The sequence below is a fragment of the Leguminivora glycinivorella genome, chromosome 16 (assembly GCF_023078275.1).
Source record: "Leguminivora glycinivorella isolate SPB_JAAS2020 chromosome 16, LegGlyc_1.1, whole genome shotgun sequence".
Taxonomy (NCBI): Eukaryota; Metazoa; Arthropoda; class Insecta; order Lepidoptera; family Tortricidae; genus Leguminivora; species Leguminivora glycinivorella.
Window position 1 is genome coordinate 15,759,420 of NC_062986.1, and position 18,209 is coordinate 15,777,628.

At 37.3% G+C, this 18,209-nt stretch overlaps 1 protein-coding gene across 3 annotated transcripts; it reads left to right on the forward strand.

Moving 5' to 3' along the window:
- Positions 1–2,829: 2,829 nt before the first annotated feature.
- On the forward strand, positions 2,830–17,771 carry LOC125234720 (BAG family molecular chaperone regulator 2). Of its 3 annotated transcripts, none has more exons than XM_048141086.1 (4): positions 2,830–2,918; positions 6,123–6,265; positions 12,815–12,927; positions 15,864–17,771. In XM_048141086.1, coding segments are annotated over exons 1-4 (495 nt in total). In that variant the 5' UTR covers positions 2,830–2,916; the 3' UTR covers positions 16,101–17,771. The 3 variants fall into 3 exon arrangements, with proteins under 3 accessions (XP_047997043.1, XP_047997041.1, XP_047997042.1); XM_048141084.1 differs by lacking the exon at positions 2,830–2,918 and adding an exon at positions 2,961–3,246; XM_048141085.1 differs by lacking the exon at positions 2,830–2,918 and adding an exon at positions 3,322–3,571.
- The last annotated feature ends 438 nt before the right edge of the window (positions 17,772–18,209 follow it).

An 18,209-nucleotide genomic window follows, 5' to 3' on the forward strand; every position in this document is an offset into this window, starting at 1 on the left:
ATAACCTTTGAGTGTGCCTCCTCAAGAGTCGAGATTTACCCCGCTATACCTTACCTACATTTATATTATGTATTTAATGTTAATGTATTTAAGAGTTTATAATGATATTGAGGCAGAATTTCATGATTTCGTTTTTATTGATTCATATTTTTGTTATTTATTTTGTATTACAAAAATTGCAACAAGTATGTATTTTTAATCTAAATTACTTCTAAGGACCGAGAAAAAAAACCTATAGATGTTACTTTTGGTCTTACTTGATGAACAAACAGACACACAAACTTTACCATTTATAATATTAAGTATGGATATTTGTAACCAATCTGAGCAGTTCCCTTATCATTACCAAAAGTAAATATATTATTCCGTCCTGATAAAAGAAATTATCATGTAAACATTCCACTGTAAACATGTTTTATCGCTAATTTTGCACAAGTATTTATCATCTATCCTGAAAAATCTAGATTTCAGCATAGTTAAACTCCATAAACTCTGTTTAAAACCTGGCTTGTTCATTCTTAAAGCACATGTGTGTTGTTTATGAGACCGTATATTACACAATATTCACAATCATGTACAATGTAAAAACTGTAAATCCAGCAATTCATATTGCAGTAGGACAGTCTGAAGAATATACCTAACTATTTATGATAGGTCCTCTGCAGGGCTAGCATATGATTGGCGCGAGATCTTGTCGCCTCGACATAGACCCGTCCCACAGACAGAGCCAAGGACGTGATCGATGTCGCGGCGAGATATTGTCGCGTCAATCATGTGCTAGCCCTGGTGAATAGCTTTAGTGATAAACGGCTGGTCTATATTTGTGAATACAAAAAGCTTGTTTTTGTTTATAAGTATGTATAATATTTTAGGTGTTAGGAACCTAATAAAATATGTGTAAATAAAAGCAATAACTGTGTTTTTATCATTTACTCTAGGTAATTTTATCAAATATATTAGAAACCAGCAACTCCTTCAGTCATTCCCTTAATGCTGAGGAATCCTTAGACTTGCATTCTTCGCCAAGTGCATGGATGGGTGCAGTTTTATGCAGCAGTTCCATGCTTCACACTTCATAGCAGCAGACAGACAAGACAGTTCTATTAATGCATGGCATTATCCCTGCAGGCGTCCATAGGTTATGGTGACCGCTTTCCACCAAGCGGACCGTATGCCTCTTTGCCACCGACGTGGAATAAAAAAAATTGGATTGCCCAAAATAAATGATAAACATTCGCGCCTACAATCTACATTTTTTAAATTAGTTGCTAATTTTTTAGTGACGGAAATAGCTGCGCACATTGAGGTATAATGTACTAGAGAGGACACGGCGAACAAAAAGTTTGCGCCACGAACATAAGTCCAGTGGACTTATGTTGCCTCAGTCAGTCTCTGCGCGTGGTGGGAGGAGGTTGTCTCTGACTGCACACAAATAAAATGAAAAAATGCCTTCCTGTGCTATAAGATACTGTTGAAGCCATACGAGAAAATCTAATAAAAGTGACGGTGTCACATTTCATCGGTTAGTAGACAAGCTATTTTGATCTAACTTAATTTAAGTAATTATTATAATGAAGGGACGGGCTCCTTAAACGCGATGCTATGGCCACCATTTTGACAACTGGAATCATAGATGAATCGCGCAGACATGACATGTAGGTAATAAGGTGATCATATTCTGTTTTCAATATATATAAAAATATTTATTTCAATTTATAGTTTTGAATATTACACGGTTCTAAATACGAAATTTAGTCGATAATATTATATAATAAGCATGATTTTGAATTATTTCTGAATTATAATTCTCATTATTGACGAAAAATAGTGACACCAAAACTGAAATAGTATTATAGTATTTAATGCAACCGGTGTTTAAGGGAGGTAAAACAAGGTGAATGGCGCGATTATTATTCTGAGCGACAGAAACTTACAAAATTAATTTTATTGAAAAGAAATTAAAATTTATGAAAAAAACAATTACTTATTTTTATTTCACTGAGTAGAAATTCAATATAACAATGTATAATAGTGCTAAAAGTAAATTACTTAGTATTTCACACACAAAGTATAAAACAAAGGTCTACACTAAAAGTGTCGCGTCTAGGTGGTCAAGTCTTACTCTATGACACGGTTCGCTTCACGCGCATGCGCCTCGCGCTGCCGCCGCTGCCGGTCGGCGCACAGAATATGTTCGAGTTGTCATTTCTAGTACGTAGTACATAGTAGTTCAATGGCTGCGCACTAGTATTTACTATTTAAGTATAGAAAACACTGCCCGAACGAATCTCTAAACCATACCGGTCGTGTCAGTGTTTTTCTATAATAGCAGCGGCCGCGACCCAGGCAGCGACTGCCACGGCCAGTAGTCAAAGAGAATTCAGTACATTCCAGTCGTGTATTGAACATTAACTATGTCAGATAATTTAATTAAAAGAAAGCGAGAACTCCTGAAGAGACTGATAGAGGACGGAGAAGAGGATGATAGAATAGAATATAATTTTATTGCTGAAGTAATGTTGCTCTTACTATCATTAAAGATGTATAAAATTAATTCATTATACACGTCCAGAACCGATGAGTATCAAATCCCAAAACTCGTCGTTTTTATCGGCAAACGTCGCCATTTTGTCAACCTGTTCGAGCGGGCAGCCTGGGCAGCGCGGCCACACTGCCTCCGGAGCGGCTCGGCGGCGCCGCCGAGGTCGCGCGGCAGGCCACACCCCCGGCAGCGCTGCTCGGTCGCTTGCGTCGGAAACTCGCATATAAATCCCTACAAAGCGGTGCGGCGCGACCCGGTCGCGGCTGCTGGGCAGCGGCTGCCGGGATCCGAATACTACCTTTACCTTTTGTCGGATATATTTTTCGCATCACACTGTGGTTGCGGTCTGGTATGACCGTCTGTAGTTCTTTAAAATGTACGTACCAGAGACAACATGGTTTTTCGTTTGACGTTTAATTGTCATTGTTCCAGCTCCTTTCCAGCTGCAAAACTGACGTTTGTGTGTAAAAAATTGTGAAGTGAGAGACCGAGCTCGAGCTGTTTATTATTTACATTTCATTTAATCAGACTATCGTAACCATATTCTGTGTCCAAGAAATCTCGTAGTCTCGAACATCGGCAACGTAAACATCTATAATGGAAGTGGATCAGTTCGCGAGTGATTGGAGCTACACCGGCGAAGGGTCTCGGCTGCCGCTTATTGACGAATCGACGGCTCTAGGAACTCAAGCTCCAAAAGACAGGTCACCTTCAATGCCCTTTATCCCAAAAATCGATTAACACTAGGGTTCTGCGCAGTTGATCTTAAGATAACGCCGTGTTATGTATGTAGGTACCACGTCCGAAATTGGTCAACGCGTTGTTTAGGCTTAGTCGCCGCCTACGCTTCGCCAATTCTGTTGCTATGTCTCAAAATGATTAAATAACATGTGCTCTCAACAGCATGCTCATTAAAGTGATACAAAAAAGCGTGTCGTATTAAATAATACGTAGATATGCGATCAGTGGTTGTGGTTCGTGAAAGTGCAACATGGAGCTGTCACTGGACGCACTGGGGGCTGTCGGGAGGTGATTGAACTCGTTATCGTGCTGTTTGTGTGCGAATTGAATCATGGATTGTGTGCTAATAGCAATTAATTTGGGTCTGCAATAATGCAGATTATTGATGAGGCTGGCTATTATAATTTTGATAATAAATTCATCCTGCAACAAGTCACTGTAGAAGCTTAAAAATTATACAATTCAGACAATTTAATTGAATGTGAATTCAACTTTCAACTTTCTATACTAACATCCTTAAGTGAAAGTTGTGCAGCACAGTACCTTGGCTTTAATTCTTGTACCCAAGTTGTTGTCCTTTAAAATATACCTTTGAAATAAATTATTTTTCGTTTTGACAGCAAGTTAAAATTATATTCACAGAATTTTGTAGATTCTTTTCCTTAAACTACTTTCAAAAGTCCTTGAAATCGTTTTGTTTTTTAAACTCAAAGGTTTAAGAAAAATTCCAGTGTATTAGTACCTAATATAGGGTAGACATAGACAACAAGCATAATAACATATAAATTATTTTTTATATTGGTTGACGACCGGTCTGGCTCAGTCGGTAGTGACTAGTGCTCCTGGTCGTGACCGTGTTTCGTGTACCCGTAGCCGAATCTCCGTTGCCGTGTTACTCGGCAACGGAGATCCGCTCCGTTTGCTCCGTGTGATTCGGCTACGTGTAATTAAGATACGTAGCTACGTGTACACGGAGATACGTATCTTATTTATACGTAGATCGGATCCAGTCGTGACCGTGACGTTTAGTGTAGTGTAGGTAGATTTCATGCGAGTCACTAAGACCAAGACCCCCGAATGTAATGCAAGGGGCGAGTTTTTAATTTCAGTTTCCATATTTTTGCATTTTAAATAAAGTTTTAAGAGTGATCAAAAATAATAAGATGCAAATATTATGTTGGAGGCAAAAATAATAGACCAGTACAAATTGTAAAAGATGTGTATCAAAAGAATTCGCGTATAATCAACATATAAAAAAATAGGTGAAATTCTAATTTTCATTCACATGACACAGACTATAATTAATCAACTTTTTTTAAATAATCTAACATGTACAGTCAGCGTCTTATAGTTGGTAGTATCCGAAGTAGTCAAATAGTTTGTTATTTTTGCTTTCACTTAACTTCACAAACAATAGGAACACATGGTACTTAACAGGTAAATCCCAAAGCTACTTGAAGGTAATTATTATCAATGGCCCGCAAACTATTGTTTGTTATCTTTATCTGCACGTGCAACTATTTCTTAGTATTTTCACCGACGAAAGACGGTTGTCCAGCCAGTAATAATATTTTCTCAAACATGCAATGAAATATTGTCTTTACGTTCCTTAAAATGGACTGGGAAGTATCGCTTTTTGGGCGCAACAACTCGAGAGGACTGTAAAGGGATTTCATATTATTTTTCAGGCCTAGGCCTGCAAAGTAACTTTTTTTTATAAAATATTGTCCTTTAGAGCATTTTTTTTTTTATTTCATTGTATGTTTGAGAAAAGCACTATACATGCCTCGGCGTGAAAACGGATTCCCAGCCTCGTATCCCTATCCGGTATATACCCACTTGGCCGGAAATCCTCATTTTCCCGGCCTCTGATGTAATGTACTATTATGAACAACAGTGTATATTATTATTTCACTTCAAATACTTTTAAATTGTTGGATTGGTCTACCTGTAGCATTTCTTACTAGGGAGTAAATATTAATTAGAGATATTAATATATTTATTTGGATGGACTTAAATATTCATCGACATCGCCAAGTAGGTACCTAGTACCTACCTGAGGTGCGATTTTTGATTCTCATCGGGTGGCTTATTTCGTACTAAATAGTTATCGGCTGCATACAAAACAAGGCACTGGTGAGATTCAAAAATCCCACCAATACCACCTCTGGTTTTTTTTGTACAAACTCATAATGTCTGGTTATCAGAGAACAGAATAATACCAATATGTAATTACTTAAAAAAACATCTGGAATCAAATCAATGAAAAGACCACGAGTATAACACATAATGCGAAGGGTCCGACACTTACAAGCTCTCTTTCAACAACCGAGCGGAGAGGAGCCGAAGCCGAGATTCGCGGGAACGTAGCCGAATCCAGAAACGGATACGTATCTTTGACGTGACCGTGTAGTACGGGATCTTAGCACCGCCGGTGCTAAGGCTACGTAGCTACGGTACCGCGTGTAACACGTATATCACAAGCCCTAGTAGTGACCCTGCGTGCTAAGCCGCGGTCCTGGGTTCGAATCCCGGTAAGGGCATTTATTTGTGTGATGAGCACAGATATTTTTTCCTGAGTCATGGATGTTTTCTATGTATATAAGTATGTATTTATCTATTTAAGTATTGTATATCGTCGCTTAGCACCCATAGTACAAGCTTTGCTTAGTTTGGGGCTAAGTTGATCTGTGTAACGTGTCCCCAATATTTATTTATATTATTTATTTATTTTTAATCAGAATAAAGAAGAAACTTTACGTTTAACAAAAATCATGTTAATATCGGCGGAAAATACTCCATATAGAATGGTGCAACAACTTTTAATTTATATCTGCAGGCTGATAGCGGTGCTGGACCAGGTAGAGATGCGAGTGGAGCGCCTCCGACGAGACACAGTGCGCATCGAGGAGGAGCGTGATTCCCTACTCTCCACATTGGACAGTGTCAAACACTCGGAGCTGCTTGCGGATGTTTCAGAATGTAAGATGTGAACTTTTAAATACCCTGGTTTTAACCTTGTAAGACTCCATACCTATTTTATCCTGTTTTGAATTTGGAACTTTCTTTTAGTTCTTTAAGTGTTCAAAAGTTGAATATAATAATTTTTACTTGAACAGGTTGGAGAGACATATGAGGTTAAAAACCCTGTTAAATAACATTATTTTCTACTCCCGAACTGTTATTCGTCATTTACAGGGTCGTGTATAGATCTTTAAAACCCTACATAAAAGTCTATTCCCCATAGCCAGCTCCCGCCGGCTACCCGCGCACGCGCGCAATAACGAGAAAGTTGAAAATCCATTGTTTGACTCTGTAACCAATGGCAATGCATTGTTATAACGTTACTGCGCGCGTGCGCGGGAAGCCGGCGGGGGATGGCTTTGGGCAGCTGGCTCGAGCGCTGACAGTGCAAACCTTTTGCGTCAAAATACAGGGAACAGTGTGAATTTCACGAAAGTTAGTTAGAAAACTATTAAAAACTAAGGGTCGGTTGCACCAAACCGTCTGTCACCGTTAAAGCGTTTGTTAAATTTTATTGTATGGGAATTGGGAAGTTCCATAGTCGTCTGCTGCGTGACGATGATGTGTCTGTCAAATGTGGTTGATGCAACTGGCCCTAAGTGCATAGTCATAGAAAAAGTATTGTATGCAACGGTGTTTAACAGAGTCAAAAAAATAAGCGCGTTACAAAACACGGAGAAACTAAAAAGCCAAAAATAATAAACCTTTCAATTCAGATTTCTTATCGTATTGCAATAAGCTAAACATCCAAATTATAAACAAATCAATTATTTTTGTAGTCGGTACCAGACCTGTTCGTCGCCTTGCTATTGCCTGTTTGCCCCACCCAACCATACACAGGCTGGTACCGACTCCAAAAATAATTGATTTGTTTATAATTTGGATGTTTAGCTTATTGCAATACGATAAGAAATCTGAATTGAAAGGTTTATTATTTTTGGCTTTTTAGTTTCTCCGTGTTTTGTAACGCGCTTATTTTTGAAGGCGGTTTTATTTTTTGTTAAAAAGTTTATTTATTTGTTGATTTTTAGTGGTTCCTAGTGATATTATATATATCAGTCCGAATACATGTACAGTAGTGAAAGAATTATCCTTTAACTCCTAACCATTGAGGAGTTGACCTTCCATCATCAGCTCAGTTGATTTTTAGTGGTTCCTAGTGATATTATATGTATCAGTCCGAATACATGTACAGTAGTGAAAGAATTATCCTTAAACTCCTAACCATTGAGGAGTTGACCTTCCATCATCAGCTCAGTTGATTTTTAGTGGTTCCTAGTGTTATTATATGTATCAGTCCGAATACATGTACAGTAGTGAAAGAATTATCCTTTAACTCCTAACCATTGAGGAGTTGACCTTCCATCATCAGCTCAGTTGATTTTTAGTGGTTCCTAGTGTTATTATATGTATCAGTCCGAATACATGTACAGTAGTGAAAGAATTATCCTTTAACTCCTAACCATTGAGGAGTTGACCTTCCATCATCAGCTCAGTTGATTTTTAGTGGTTCCTAGTGATATTATATGTATCAGTCCGAATACATATACAGTAGTGAAAGAATTATCCTTAAACTCCTAACCATTGAGGAGTTGACCTTCCATCATCAGCTCAGCCACATAAAATTATTACCATCAGACGTAAATACTGGTGTACCTTTGAAAAATAGACTAAAAACATTACATGTGCCTATAACATTTGAAGAGTTCCCTCGATTTCTCCAGGATTCCATCATCAGACCCTGACTTGGTGCCAATGGGACCATCTCGGGGTTATACCGGTTCGATCAAAAAAAAAATTTTGAAAATCGGTCCACGATTCTCGGAGATATCGAGTAACATACATACAAAAAAATAATAAAAAAAAAAAACATTCAGTCGAATTGAGAACCTCCTCCTTTTTTGAAGTCGGTTAAAAATAGTCATGGAGTTTTTAGTAACAATTTTCGGCTTCGCCTCAAATTGTTACCCACGCCACTTTAAACGCCGGTTGCATAGAATACTATATCCTCTAGCTAGCCACCCATGGTCCTATTAAAAGGTCTCCTGGTCCATTCAAATTTGAACTTTGTTTTGATTAAATAAAATGCATTGTCATGGCAATTTTTATGTCTGGTAGCTAGATAATGTGTTAATCTAAATACAATGCTTTTGCGATATCAAAATTCATATAATTGTTCATACTAACCACATACATTTAGGCACATGTTTTGTATTGTGATTTGTATGTAAAATAGAGCTGTTCAGCATACTAAGTTCATAGCTCATGATTCATGAAATAAAAATATTGATAAATAGCATGCATGTGGCTTATTAGATATCTTATATACACATGCACACAGACTTACATTTATTTTATTTTTAGCATCAAGGTGACTTAATATTTGTTTTTTTTATTGTGAACTAAATAAGTAATATGCATCTGATATTTTTTGCAAGAGTTCAGTTTTTTACGGTTTCTTTAAATAGCCCATTGCTTAAAATCAATAAAACTATATTTCGTCAATATTGGTAATAGACATAGGTATAAAATGGTGTAAGATTTGGATTTCGAGCTATAGGTATTAGGGATTGCAATCCGGTCTGATATCCAATCCGGCCGGATCCGGCCGGATCTTGGTCCCAATCCGGCGGATCCGGCCGGATCCGGCCGGATTGGCCTTGAGGGTTAAAATTACCCAAATAGTTACTTTTTTTGTATGTTTTCAGCATAATATGAAAAATATGATGGTATTTTGCTTCACGATTAATTAACCATTAGTTGAAAGCTTAGAAATCATCATTTTTACCAGATAACAAGTAAATTTTACTAAAATAATAAGTCGCAAATAAAATTCTTTCGTTCTTTTTAAACTTTCATAGGATAACAAAATTATTTTTACTGTAATACCTATAGAGCTTTTAATGAGATAACTATTTAAAAAAAGATTTTACAGTTAACTTTTCTCACACGCAAAGAAGAACTAAAAAAAACTACAGTAGCTAAATTAAAGTCATCAAGTGTAATTGACCTTAGTATTATTTGCTATTGCTGAAACCACAATCTTACTGGATATGGATACTTACATATTTAAACTTTGAATTGTTTTTTTATGATTCTTGTAGCAATGTGCCTCTCATACTTCTTATATCATGCTGAAAACGTTGTTGTTCTTGTAGTCTACGTCACCACAGAGATGCAAAGGGCCTTCTCAAGCTCGCGCCATGTCTTCCTATCTTCTCGGCCTCGCTCCAGCTCGACCCGGTCGCTCGTAGTTCATCCTCAACGGACCGCTTCCATGAGTTTACAGGGCGCCCGGAGCCAAGGCTCCTTCTAGGGGCGGGTGATTTCCAGCCGAAAGAAATGGTTGCGTTATTTCGTTAGAGGGAACTCTTGGAATTGTGTACTACCAATGTACTTTTTGTGTCGCGGTTTCCTCACTAATGGGTGTTTGCTGGCATATACTCAATAGGTCTTGATTTCGGATAGTGTTTGGCCAGAAAACGCGAAATATCGACCTCAGTGACATGTTAACTATAGGTATATACTATACCAGATAGACTTTCAAGCATACCCCATTGTGCTGCCAATGGGAATGTTGATGGAACAGCTTGTTAGAATACAGGTAGTTCTTGTCCACTGACAAATCGACACTACTTTGAAAAAATCTCGTATCTCACGCTGCTCCTCAAAGTTAAAAGTGTTAAAACGCAGTAAGTCTATATGCATTCCATACATACTTACTACAATTTTCTTTTCATTGACAGACGAAGATACAAGTTTTTTTAAAAGTAGTGACGAAATGCATAACTTGTGGCTGTTGATAGGCCAGCAACCCGTCATTGCAATATTTGCAATATCAGTAATATCACAATTTCGTTATCAACACCTTAAGAGACACTGAAACGAGTTTCAGGTGAGTTGCCCATTTGCCCAACCCTTATGGGAATACAGACAGACGTAAGAACCAGATTACGAATTGACCTGTTTTAGTTTATGGGGGGGACGGGTTGAGAAAAAGGGGGGAGAAATATGGCGGCCGACCATCATAGATATTTATTCACATCTCGAGTCCTATGGCACCAATCTGTTCGTGCAAGGTGTCCTTTGAAAGCTTATTAAACCTACTTTAATTGTTTTTAAATAACTATACTCATAAAAGTAACCGTTTACGAAATATTTGAAAATATGTGTTTTTTTATCGCGCATGATTTGCACAAGTACTAGAAAAAATGCGTCTCACTCAATAAACAATAACTTTACCGCAATTGATGTTATTATAAAATTTTTGCGTCTATTCATGCTCCTTCTAAAAATATAAGTTTCATTGGTATATGATAATATATAACCATGTAATTACGAATTTGGTTTAGCAGGAGTCACTCTGCCCGGTCGCAGAAATGGGCGCTGACCGTAGTAAAGTATTCAATATTTTTGAGGTCCTATTTTACGGATCCATATGCGAGAGGTATCGTTTCAAAGCTAATTAAACCTACTATATTTTTTTATAAATAACTATAATCATAAAGGTAGCTGTTTAGAAAATATTTGAAAATATGTGTTTTATAGACCATGAGTCGCACAAGTACCTACTGGTAAAAAATGCTTCTTAATCAATAAACAACAACTTTTCCGGAATTGATGTTAGTATAAGATTTACGCGGAATTTCGTGCGCTTTCTAATAACATAAGTTTTATTGGTGTATGATATTATATAACCAAGTAATTACAAATATGGTTAAGTAGGGGCCACAGCGCCCGGCCACGTATGGATGCTGACCGTCGCCAAATTTTCTATATTTTTCAGATCCTATTTTATTTAACAGGAATCTTTTGAAAGCATATTATGCGTACTATCATTAGTTCTCAATAATTTTAGTTGTAACTGTACTGTAGTAGCTAACAAAATATTTGAAAATATGCATTGGAACCGATGTGAGTAAAACATGCTTCTAGCTCAATGAATTATATTTTTTCCGCAATTGATATAATAACAAAATAAACGGCGAAATGTATGACCTTTTCAAATAATAAGTTTTGTCAGTATTGCATAAACAATTAATGTTAATTTATCCATCATACTCACTGCGCACCGTCATATACATGGATGACCATTTTCGTTGCCGTTTTCATAATTTTTAAGATTGTATCTTGGTGCATGACCAATAAACAATAACTTTACCGCAAATAATGTTATGATAAGATTTACTGGACATTTCATATGCTTTCTAAAAATATAAGTTTTATTGATGTATGATATTATACAACCAAGTAATTACGAATTTGGTTTAGCAGGTGTCACTGCACCCCCGTGACGTAAATAGGTGCTAACCGTCGCCTAATTTTATGTATTTCTCAGATCCTATTTTAGCGATCAATTTGTGAGAAGTATCATTTGAAAGCATATTATGCGTACTATCGTTACTTTTTAATAATTTTAGTCGTAATTGTAGAAGTTTACAAAATATTTGACAATTTGTGTATTTTTACTGTATATGAATAGCATTCGCACTGATACGAGTGAAACATGCTTCTAGCTCAATAAATTATATTTTTCCGCAATTGATATAATAACGAAATGAACCGCAAAATGTATGGCCTTTACAAAAAATGAGTTTTGTTAGTTTTGCTTAAACAATTAATGTTAATTTGTCCACCATACCCACTGCGCACGGTCAATCGTCATATAAACGAATGTCCACCGCCGTTGCCTTAATTTTTTCATCATTTTACAGATTTTATTTTACTGATCAATTAAGTATATAAGTAAATTCAATACGTGATAGATTATATTTATTATGAATATACGATTAGTGAAATAAAATCTGAAAAATCATGAAAAAAGGCAACGACGGTGAACATTCATTTATATGATGGTGCGCAGTAGGTGAGCTGAACAAATTCAAATTAATTGTTTATGCAATACAAACCAAACTTATTTTTTGTGTAAGTCATACATTTTCCGTTTATTTTGTTATTATTTCAATTGCGGAAAACTATAATTTATTGAGCTAGAAGCGTGTCTTATCAATGCCAATGCTATTCATGCACAGTAAAATACACATATTATTAATCAAATATTTTGTAAACTTCTACAGTTTCGACTTGAGATATTAGAAATAAAGATAGTACGCATAATATGCTTTCAAATGATACCTCTCACAAATTTATCAGTAAAATAGGATCTGAGTAACGTAGAAAATTTGGCGACGGTCAGTCAGCACCCAATATCGTGACAGGGCGCAGTGACCCCTGCTAAACCAAATTCGTAATTACTTGGTCATATATTATCATACACCAATAAAACTTATATTTTTAGAAAGCGCATGAAATTTCGCGTAAATTTTATAATAACATTAATTGCGGTAAAGTTATGGTTTATTAAGTTAGAAGCATTTTTTATCTGTATATGTGCAACTCGTGCTCGAAAAAAAAACTCATGTTTTCAAATATTTTGTAAACAGCTATTTTTATTTCTTTGTATATGACATTTATTTCAGTTTGTAATTTTATATATGTAATTTGCAGGCGACAGAGACGACATCTCGCGGTACGCCGAACGCATCCTAGCGCGCGCCCTCACAGTGGAGGTGTGTGTGCGCACCGACCGCGACCCGCAGCAGGAGGAGGCTTTGCATCAGGTAATATTTTGTTAACTATGCGGATACATAAAAAATGGGGACCGTTTCTATATATAGCCAAGTTCGAGTCAGGTGTTTTTAGCTTATTTCTATACTGGCTTCTTGTTTTATATGTGTCTACTTTAGCCTCAAACAGGTCAGGGTTTTTCCGTGCGAAGATAACGGCCTCCATTATGTATATACCCGGCAGTGTAAGGAGCTCGTATTGTTTGAAAAAGGGGCGGCAGCTATTAGGAATCCTTATATTTGCTAAAATACGTATACATTTCTTTTGAAGGATGAAGAGGTCCAGGGCATCAGTACTGGCTCCCCATAAGACCACACCATATCGGAGACTAGAGTATATGTACGCGTAATAGACTGAAAGTGCAGACTCATAATCTGTATTTAACTTTATTACACTAAGCGCGTATATAAACTTTGTCAATTTCGTCTTCGTATTCTGTATATGAGCCTTCCAGTTGACCCCCGAATCTATGAATATGCCTAGTAATTTGAATTCAGTGACTTCCTCTATTTCCGTGTTGTTTATGTTTAGGTTTAATTCTAAAGGTTTTTTCTGTGTAGGCTTAAATTGTATTATTTTCGTTTTCTTAATATTTATTTCAAGGTTGTTATATTTTAACCATTTACTAACTGAGTTGAAAGTTGACATAAGTTGGGAGTTGCATTCTATACTATCTGTAGCGCTAAACAAAAGGGAGACGTCGTCGGCAAACATTACACAAGTTATATTCGGATCTAGAATTTTTGGCAAGTCGTTTATATATGCCAAAAATAGGGTACAGGCTAAAATACTTCCTTGTGGCAAGGAGCAAGTTGTGCGGCGTCTGTGTGAGGTAATATCGGTTACTTCGCGAGCTTCATAATTATAATGGTCAATGTGTACGTATTGTTGACGATTTGTTAGGTAAGATTTAAACCAGCTGTGTGTCGTACCGCGTATTCCCATTTCGTACAATTTTGTGAGGAGTTTTTCGTGGGAAACTTTATCGTATGCTTTTGTCATGTCTAGAAGTAAACCAATGCTGTATTTTTTGTTATCAATGTGCTCTAAAATATTTCTAATGTATTTGAAAACTGCTAATGTTGTAGAATGACATTTTCTGAAACCATGCTGATTTTTATCTAGTATTTTATATTTTTCAAGGAAGTTATACACACGGGTTGACATTGCTTTTTCGAATACCTTGGAGATGGCGGGAAGTAGTGAAATAGGGCGGTATTGGCTTGGATTTGTTGCCTTGCCACCTGGTTTTAAAATTGGCTTTATTTTAGAGATTTTTAGCTGATCAGGAAATACACCATTTTCAAAAGACTGGTTTATTAGTTGTGTTAAAGGCGGGGTTAATTCATTTGCGCACAGTTTTATTAGCGCCGATGGTAGTTCGTCCATACCGAAACTCTTTTTATTTTTAAGGTGTTTGATTAACTTTAATGTTTCGCCTTCGGTAACCGGACTTAGAAATATGGAGTTAGTTACGAATGAGAGGGCAGGAGGACGGTCCAATTTCGTCGCGGGCGCATCTGCCGGTATACTACTCGCACGCGCTGGCTCAGGCGGCGATGACTCACCCACCGATGCGAAGTGCTCATTCATAGCGTCCGCTACTAATTGGGGCGATTCTAAAATTTTATCATCAATTTGTAGAAACACGTTTTTAAATCGTATTTCATTGTTTTTCCGCGTGACGTGTCTAATAATGCTCCACATAACTTTTGATTTATTACTTGAACTTTTAATTTTATTTGCATGGTAGATTTTATTTGATTTTCTTATACACCTTTTCAGCATTTTTTCGTATTTTTTATAAAAATCGGTGGGTTAATGTACAACACAAACATATAATAGGCGAGACGACTAAAAAAAAAACCAATTAGTCCGTCAGTTAGATTATCAAAGAATTTTAGACACGTATTTTTTATTTTTTTCGTAAACGAAAAATGACGACGGTACAGTGCGTTGAGCGTTGAAGTTTCGCGTGACGTCACGCCTAGGTACAATATGAAACTTAGCAGTTCATGTGCTCTGCCTACCCCTTTATGGGATACAGGCGTGATTCTATGTATGTATATATATGTTAAATATTAATCTCAAAAGACGCATTTTATTTTTTTCTTTGTAGGAATCTTTTTATTACCTATAACGTGCGAAGACGAATAATAATTATTATGTGCATTGCATTGCATAAGTAAGTAAATACCTATAGATTATTTCATTCGCGATGACGAATGCTTTGGTACACAATTTGCAACATCATCATTAATCAAGGGAGATTTGGCAAATTTGCGCGTCATCGTGAATAGCTGGGTCCACACAGGACAAAGCGTCGCGAGGCAAATGTGGACAGTCCTCGGCTGAAACGAGTATATTGTCCCGCAAGTACAACACAAACTCTCTTCTTCTTTGTCCTACCCTTATCCCAGTTTATTTGGGGTCGGGGCTTCCCGTAAATCTGCGCCAAAGAATTCTATTTCGGGTTGTCTGTGGGTTAATGTACAACACAAACATATAATAGGCGAGACGACTAAAAAAAAAACCAATTAGTCCGTCAGTTAGATTATCAAAGAATTTTGACGACGGTACACGTTATTTTTTGACGTCACGCCTAGGTTTTTTCGTAAACGTCACAAAAATGACGACTGGCGCACAGTGACCCTGTTGAGCGTTGAAGTTTTGTGTGACGTCCTGTCCTGAGTCACGGATGTTTTTTTACAATATTATATATATATAATCGTTGTCGTACCCACAACCCCTTGAGCTTACCGTGGGCCTCAGGAACTTTGATGTCCTATAATATATATTTTTTCTTTATCTTTGTATTTTTTCATTAATTAGAAAAAGCGAAAAATATGTGTTCAGTATTTTTGGACGATCTAACTGACTGACTAAACAGAATGCCATTTTCTTTATGTAGTTGTCATCCCTATTCCAGGTGAACATGTACATCGACCAGCTAGTGGTGTCCGTGCAGGAGGACGCGTGCACGGCGCACGCGCGCTGCCAGGCCTACATGGCCGCCTGCTCCAGCGCCTCCGACTCGGCCGCCACCGACAAGAACTTCGAGACCGCCATCCTCGGCTGCACGCTCGACGACCAGAAGCGAATCAAGAAACGTCTCCAGGGACTCATGGACTACTTCGCCAAGAAGAATGTCACTTCGTGCTCGTGAGCTCCTTTTGAAGCTGCTAGGTTTTTGTTAGTGGTGTTCTAGAAAGTGTCAGAAAGGTGAGGGTCGCAAGCCGAGTCCACACGGAGCTAGGCACGTCGGCAATTTCCTCGCGCGGCAAACGTGTTATGTAAATGTGCCTCGAGTGAGGCATTGGGCTTTTGCCGCGCGAGCGTAATGATATTACGCGACGTGCCTCGCTCTGTGTGGACCCGACGAATGAAGATTTTTGTTTTCACGCTTGCTATGCTGATTATTCCACTTAACAACTAAGTTGATTCATATTAAAGTCGAAATTTCCTGTGACGCCTTATGTCCGTATGATGAGGCTACAATTTGAAGTATTCACTATTGTATATTAGAGCAGATGTTAGGCAGTATCACAGTAGCTACACATATAACTCGGGGTTTACGCAGTGATGACATATAAATAGTGATCTTTGGACAAGCTGTAATTTCATAATTGTTTGCATAACTTCAATGCTGACCTGTGCCTAGGAAATAAAAACACTGTTTAATCAATTTCACCAGCTTTTGCATTAGGAAAACCAAGTGCTTATTGTTTGTGCTACGAATCGTTGTAAGTTCCTGCTACAAATACACATCTCCCACCAAATGTAGAAATATTTTTACATTTTAATAGGGCTACCTACCTCATTCTGCTGACTCAAATTTTTCACGAATGATGGCCATTATTCACAGATCATTTTGTAGTGTTGTGTTCATATGCTTTTTTGTCCTACTTTTAAAGCTTACGTTGCTAAAGGCAGCGGTGCATTTACGTATTTAAATCGCTTTTTACCAGGAAACATCTAGATTTCGATGTTGCCTGAAAACTTATACATTCGACAAAAAGGTAATTAATTTCGAGTGTTTGTTTGACTATTGTTTGTGTTAGAAAATTAGCTTTATTTTTGCATTCTTAAGTATACGGACCAGAAATGTTTCATAATGTATGTAATTTTTGAAGTGGGTTATAGGTATTCGTGCAATTTATTTTGACGAATACAAGCGTACCTAATACACGTTAGAGCTACTATTACACCGATAGATGATTTTTATTGTATTATTTGTTGGAAATGTTGTGTACCTATTGAATGTATGCCCAATAATAATGTGTGTACTTCAATAGATGACACTCATTAATGCAGATATATTCAAATATTCATAAAATATGGCCTATACTATACATAATCATATAAAGTGGAAAAATAACTAGTAGTTTACCTAAATGAAAAAAAAAATCATCTGAGTAGCTGTATAAGGACTGATTTCTAATAGAACTGCCATTATTTTGATTTGATTCAGATTTCACAGTTATGGCGATATTTCCATACTCTGTCACTACCAAAATCCGTACATAGTTAACTTAGAGGGAGTATTGTTGATAATGATAACTAGTGCAAGTTATGCTCACAGTTTAGGGCCCTATCACACTAGCGTGTTCAAATAGAGGTGAGCGCGCAGTGAGTTCTCTGCGAGCGAGCGTGTAACGTTCTTGTTGCGTACTAAAATATTGATATTCTTAGAAAATACGTAGTGTGCTCGCGTCTAACGGCTCAGCCACGACATTGGACTGCGCGACAGCGGCGAGCGGCGGCCATGCATTGGAGCGAGACACAGCGATGGGACTTTTCATTCGCATGTATGGCTGCCGCTCACCGCTGTCGCGCTTAGACCAATGTCGTGGCAGAGCCGTAAATCGTTACGCCCAGCGGTAAGATCGTTGCGCGCTCGCTTCGCTTTCATGTATTTATTGGTAGCGGCCATATCACACCGTTATACTTCACAAATGAAGTAAGTGATAAATGATAAATGTTAGTCGAAAGAAGTGTAAGTATGTAATAATTATTTCGATTCAAAGTTGATTGTTATTTTAAGTCGACTTTAGAGAGTCAGCCTAATCGGTGTAATAAATCCAACCTAGCTACGTTGGCAGCGATTTTTATAGCATATTGTTGTTGTAAGTACCTTAAACGTCACAATTTCAAAGAAGTTTAACGTTTAAAAAACTTTCTGTGCTAACAAACTCGCTGCCAACTTTAGGTCTGACTGCCGATTTCCGATGTGTGTGTCAGTTCAAGGATTAGGCTATTTGATGGCGCCCGTTCT

Excerpts from the sequence above, each read along its gene's own strand:
- LOC125234720 (XM_048141084.1), top strand. The coding sequence starts at position 3,140 with ATGGAAGTGGATCAGTTCGCGAGTGATTGGAGCTACACCGGCGAAGGG. Across the intron at positions 3,247-6,122 it reads ACTCAAGCTCCAAAAGACAG|GCTGATAGCGGTGCTGGACC; the intron begins GTCACCTTCAAT and ends TTATATCTGCAG. Across the intron at positions 6,266-12,814 it reads GCTTGCGGATGTTTCAGAAT|GCGACAGAGACGACATCTCG; the intron begins GTAAGATGTGAA and ends TGTAATTTGCAG.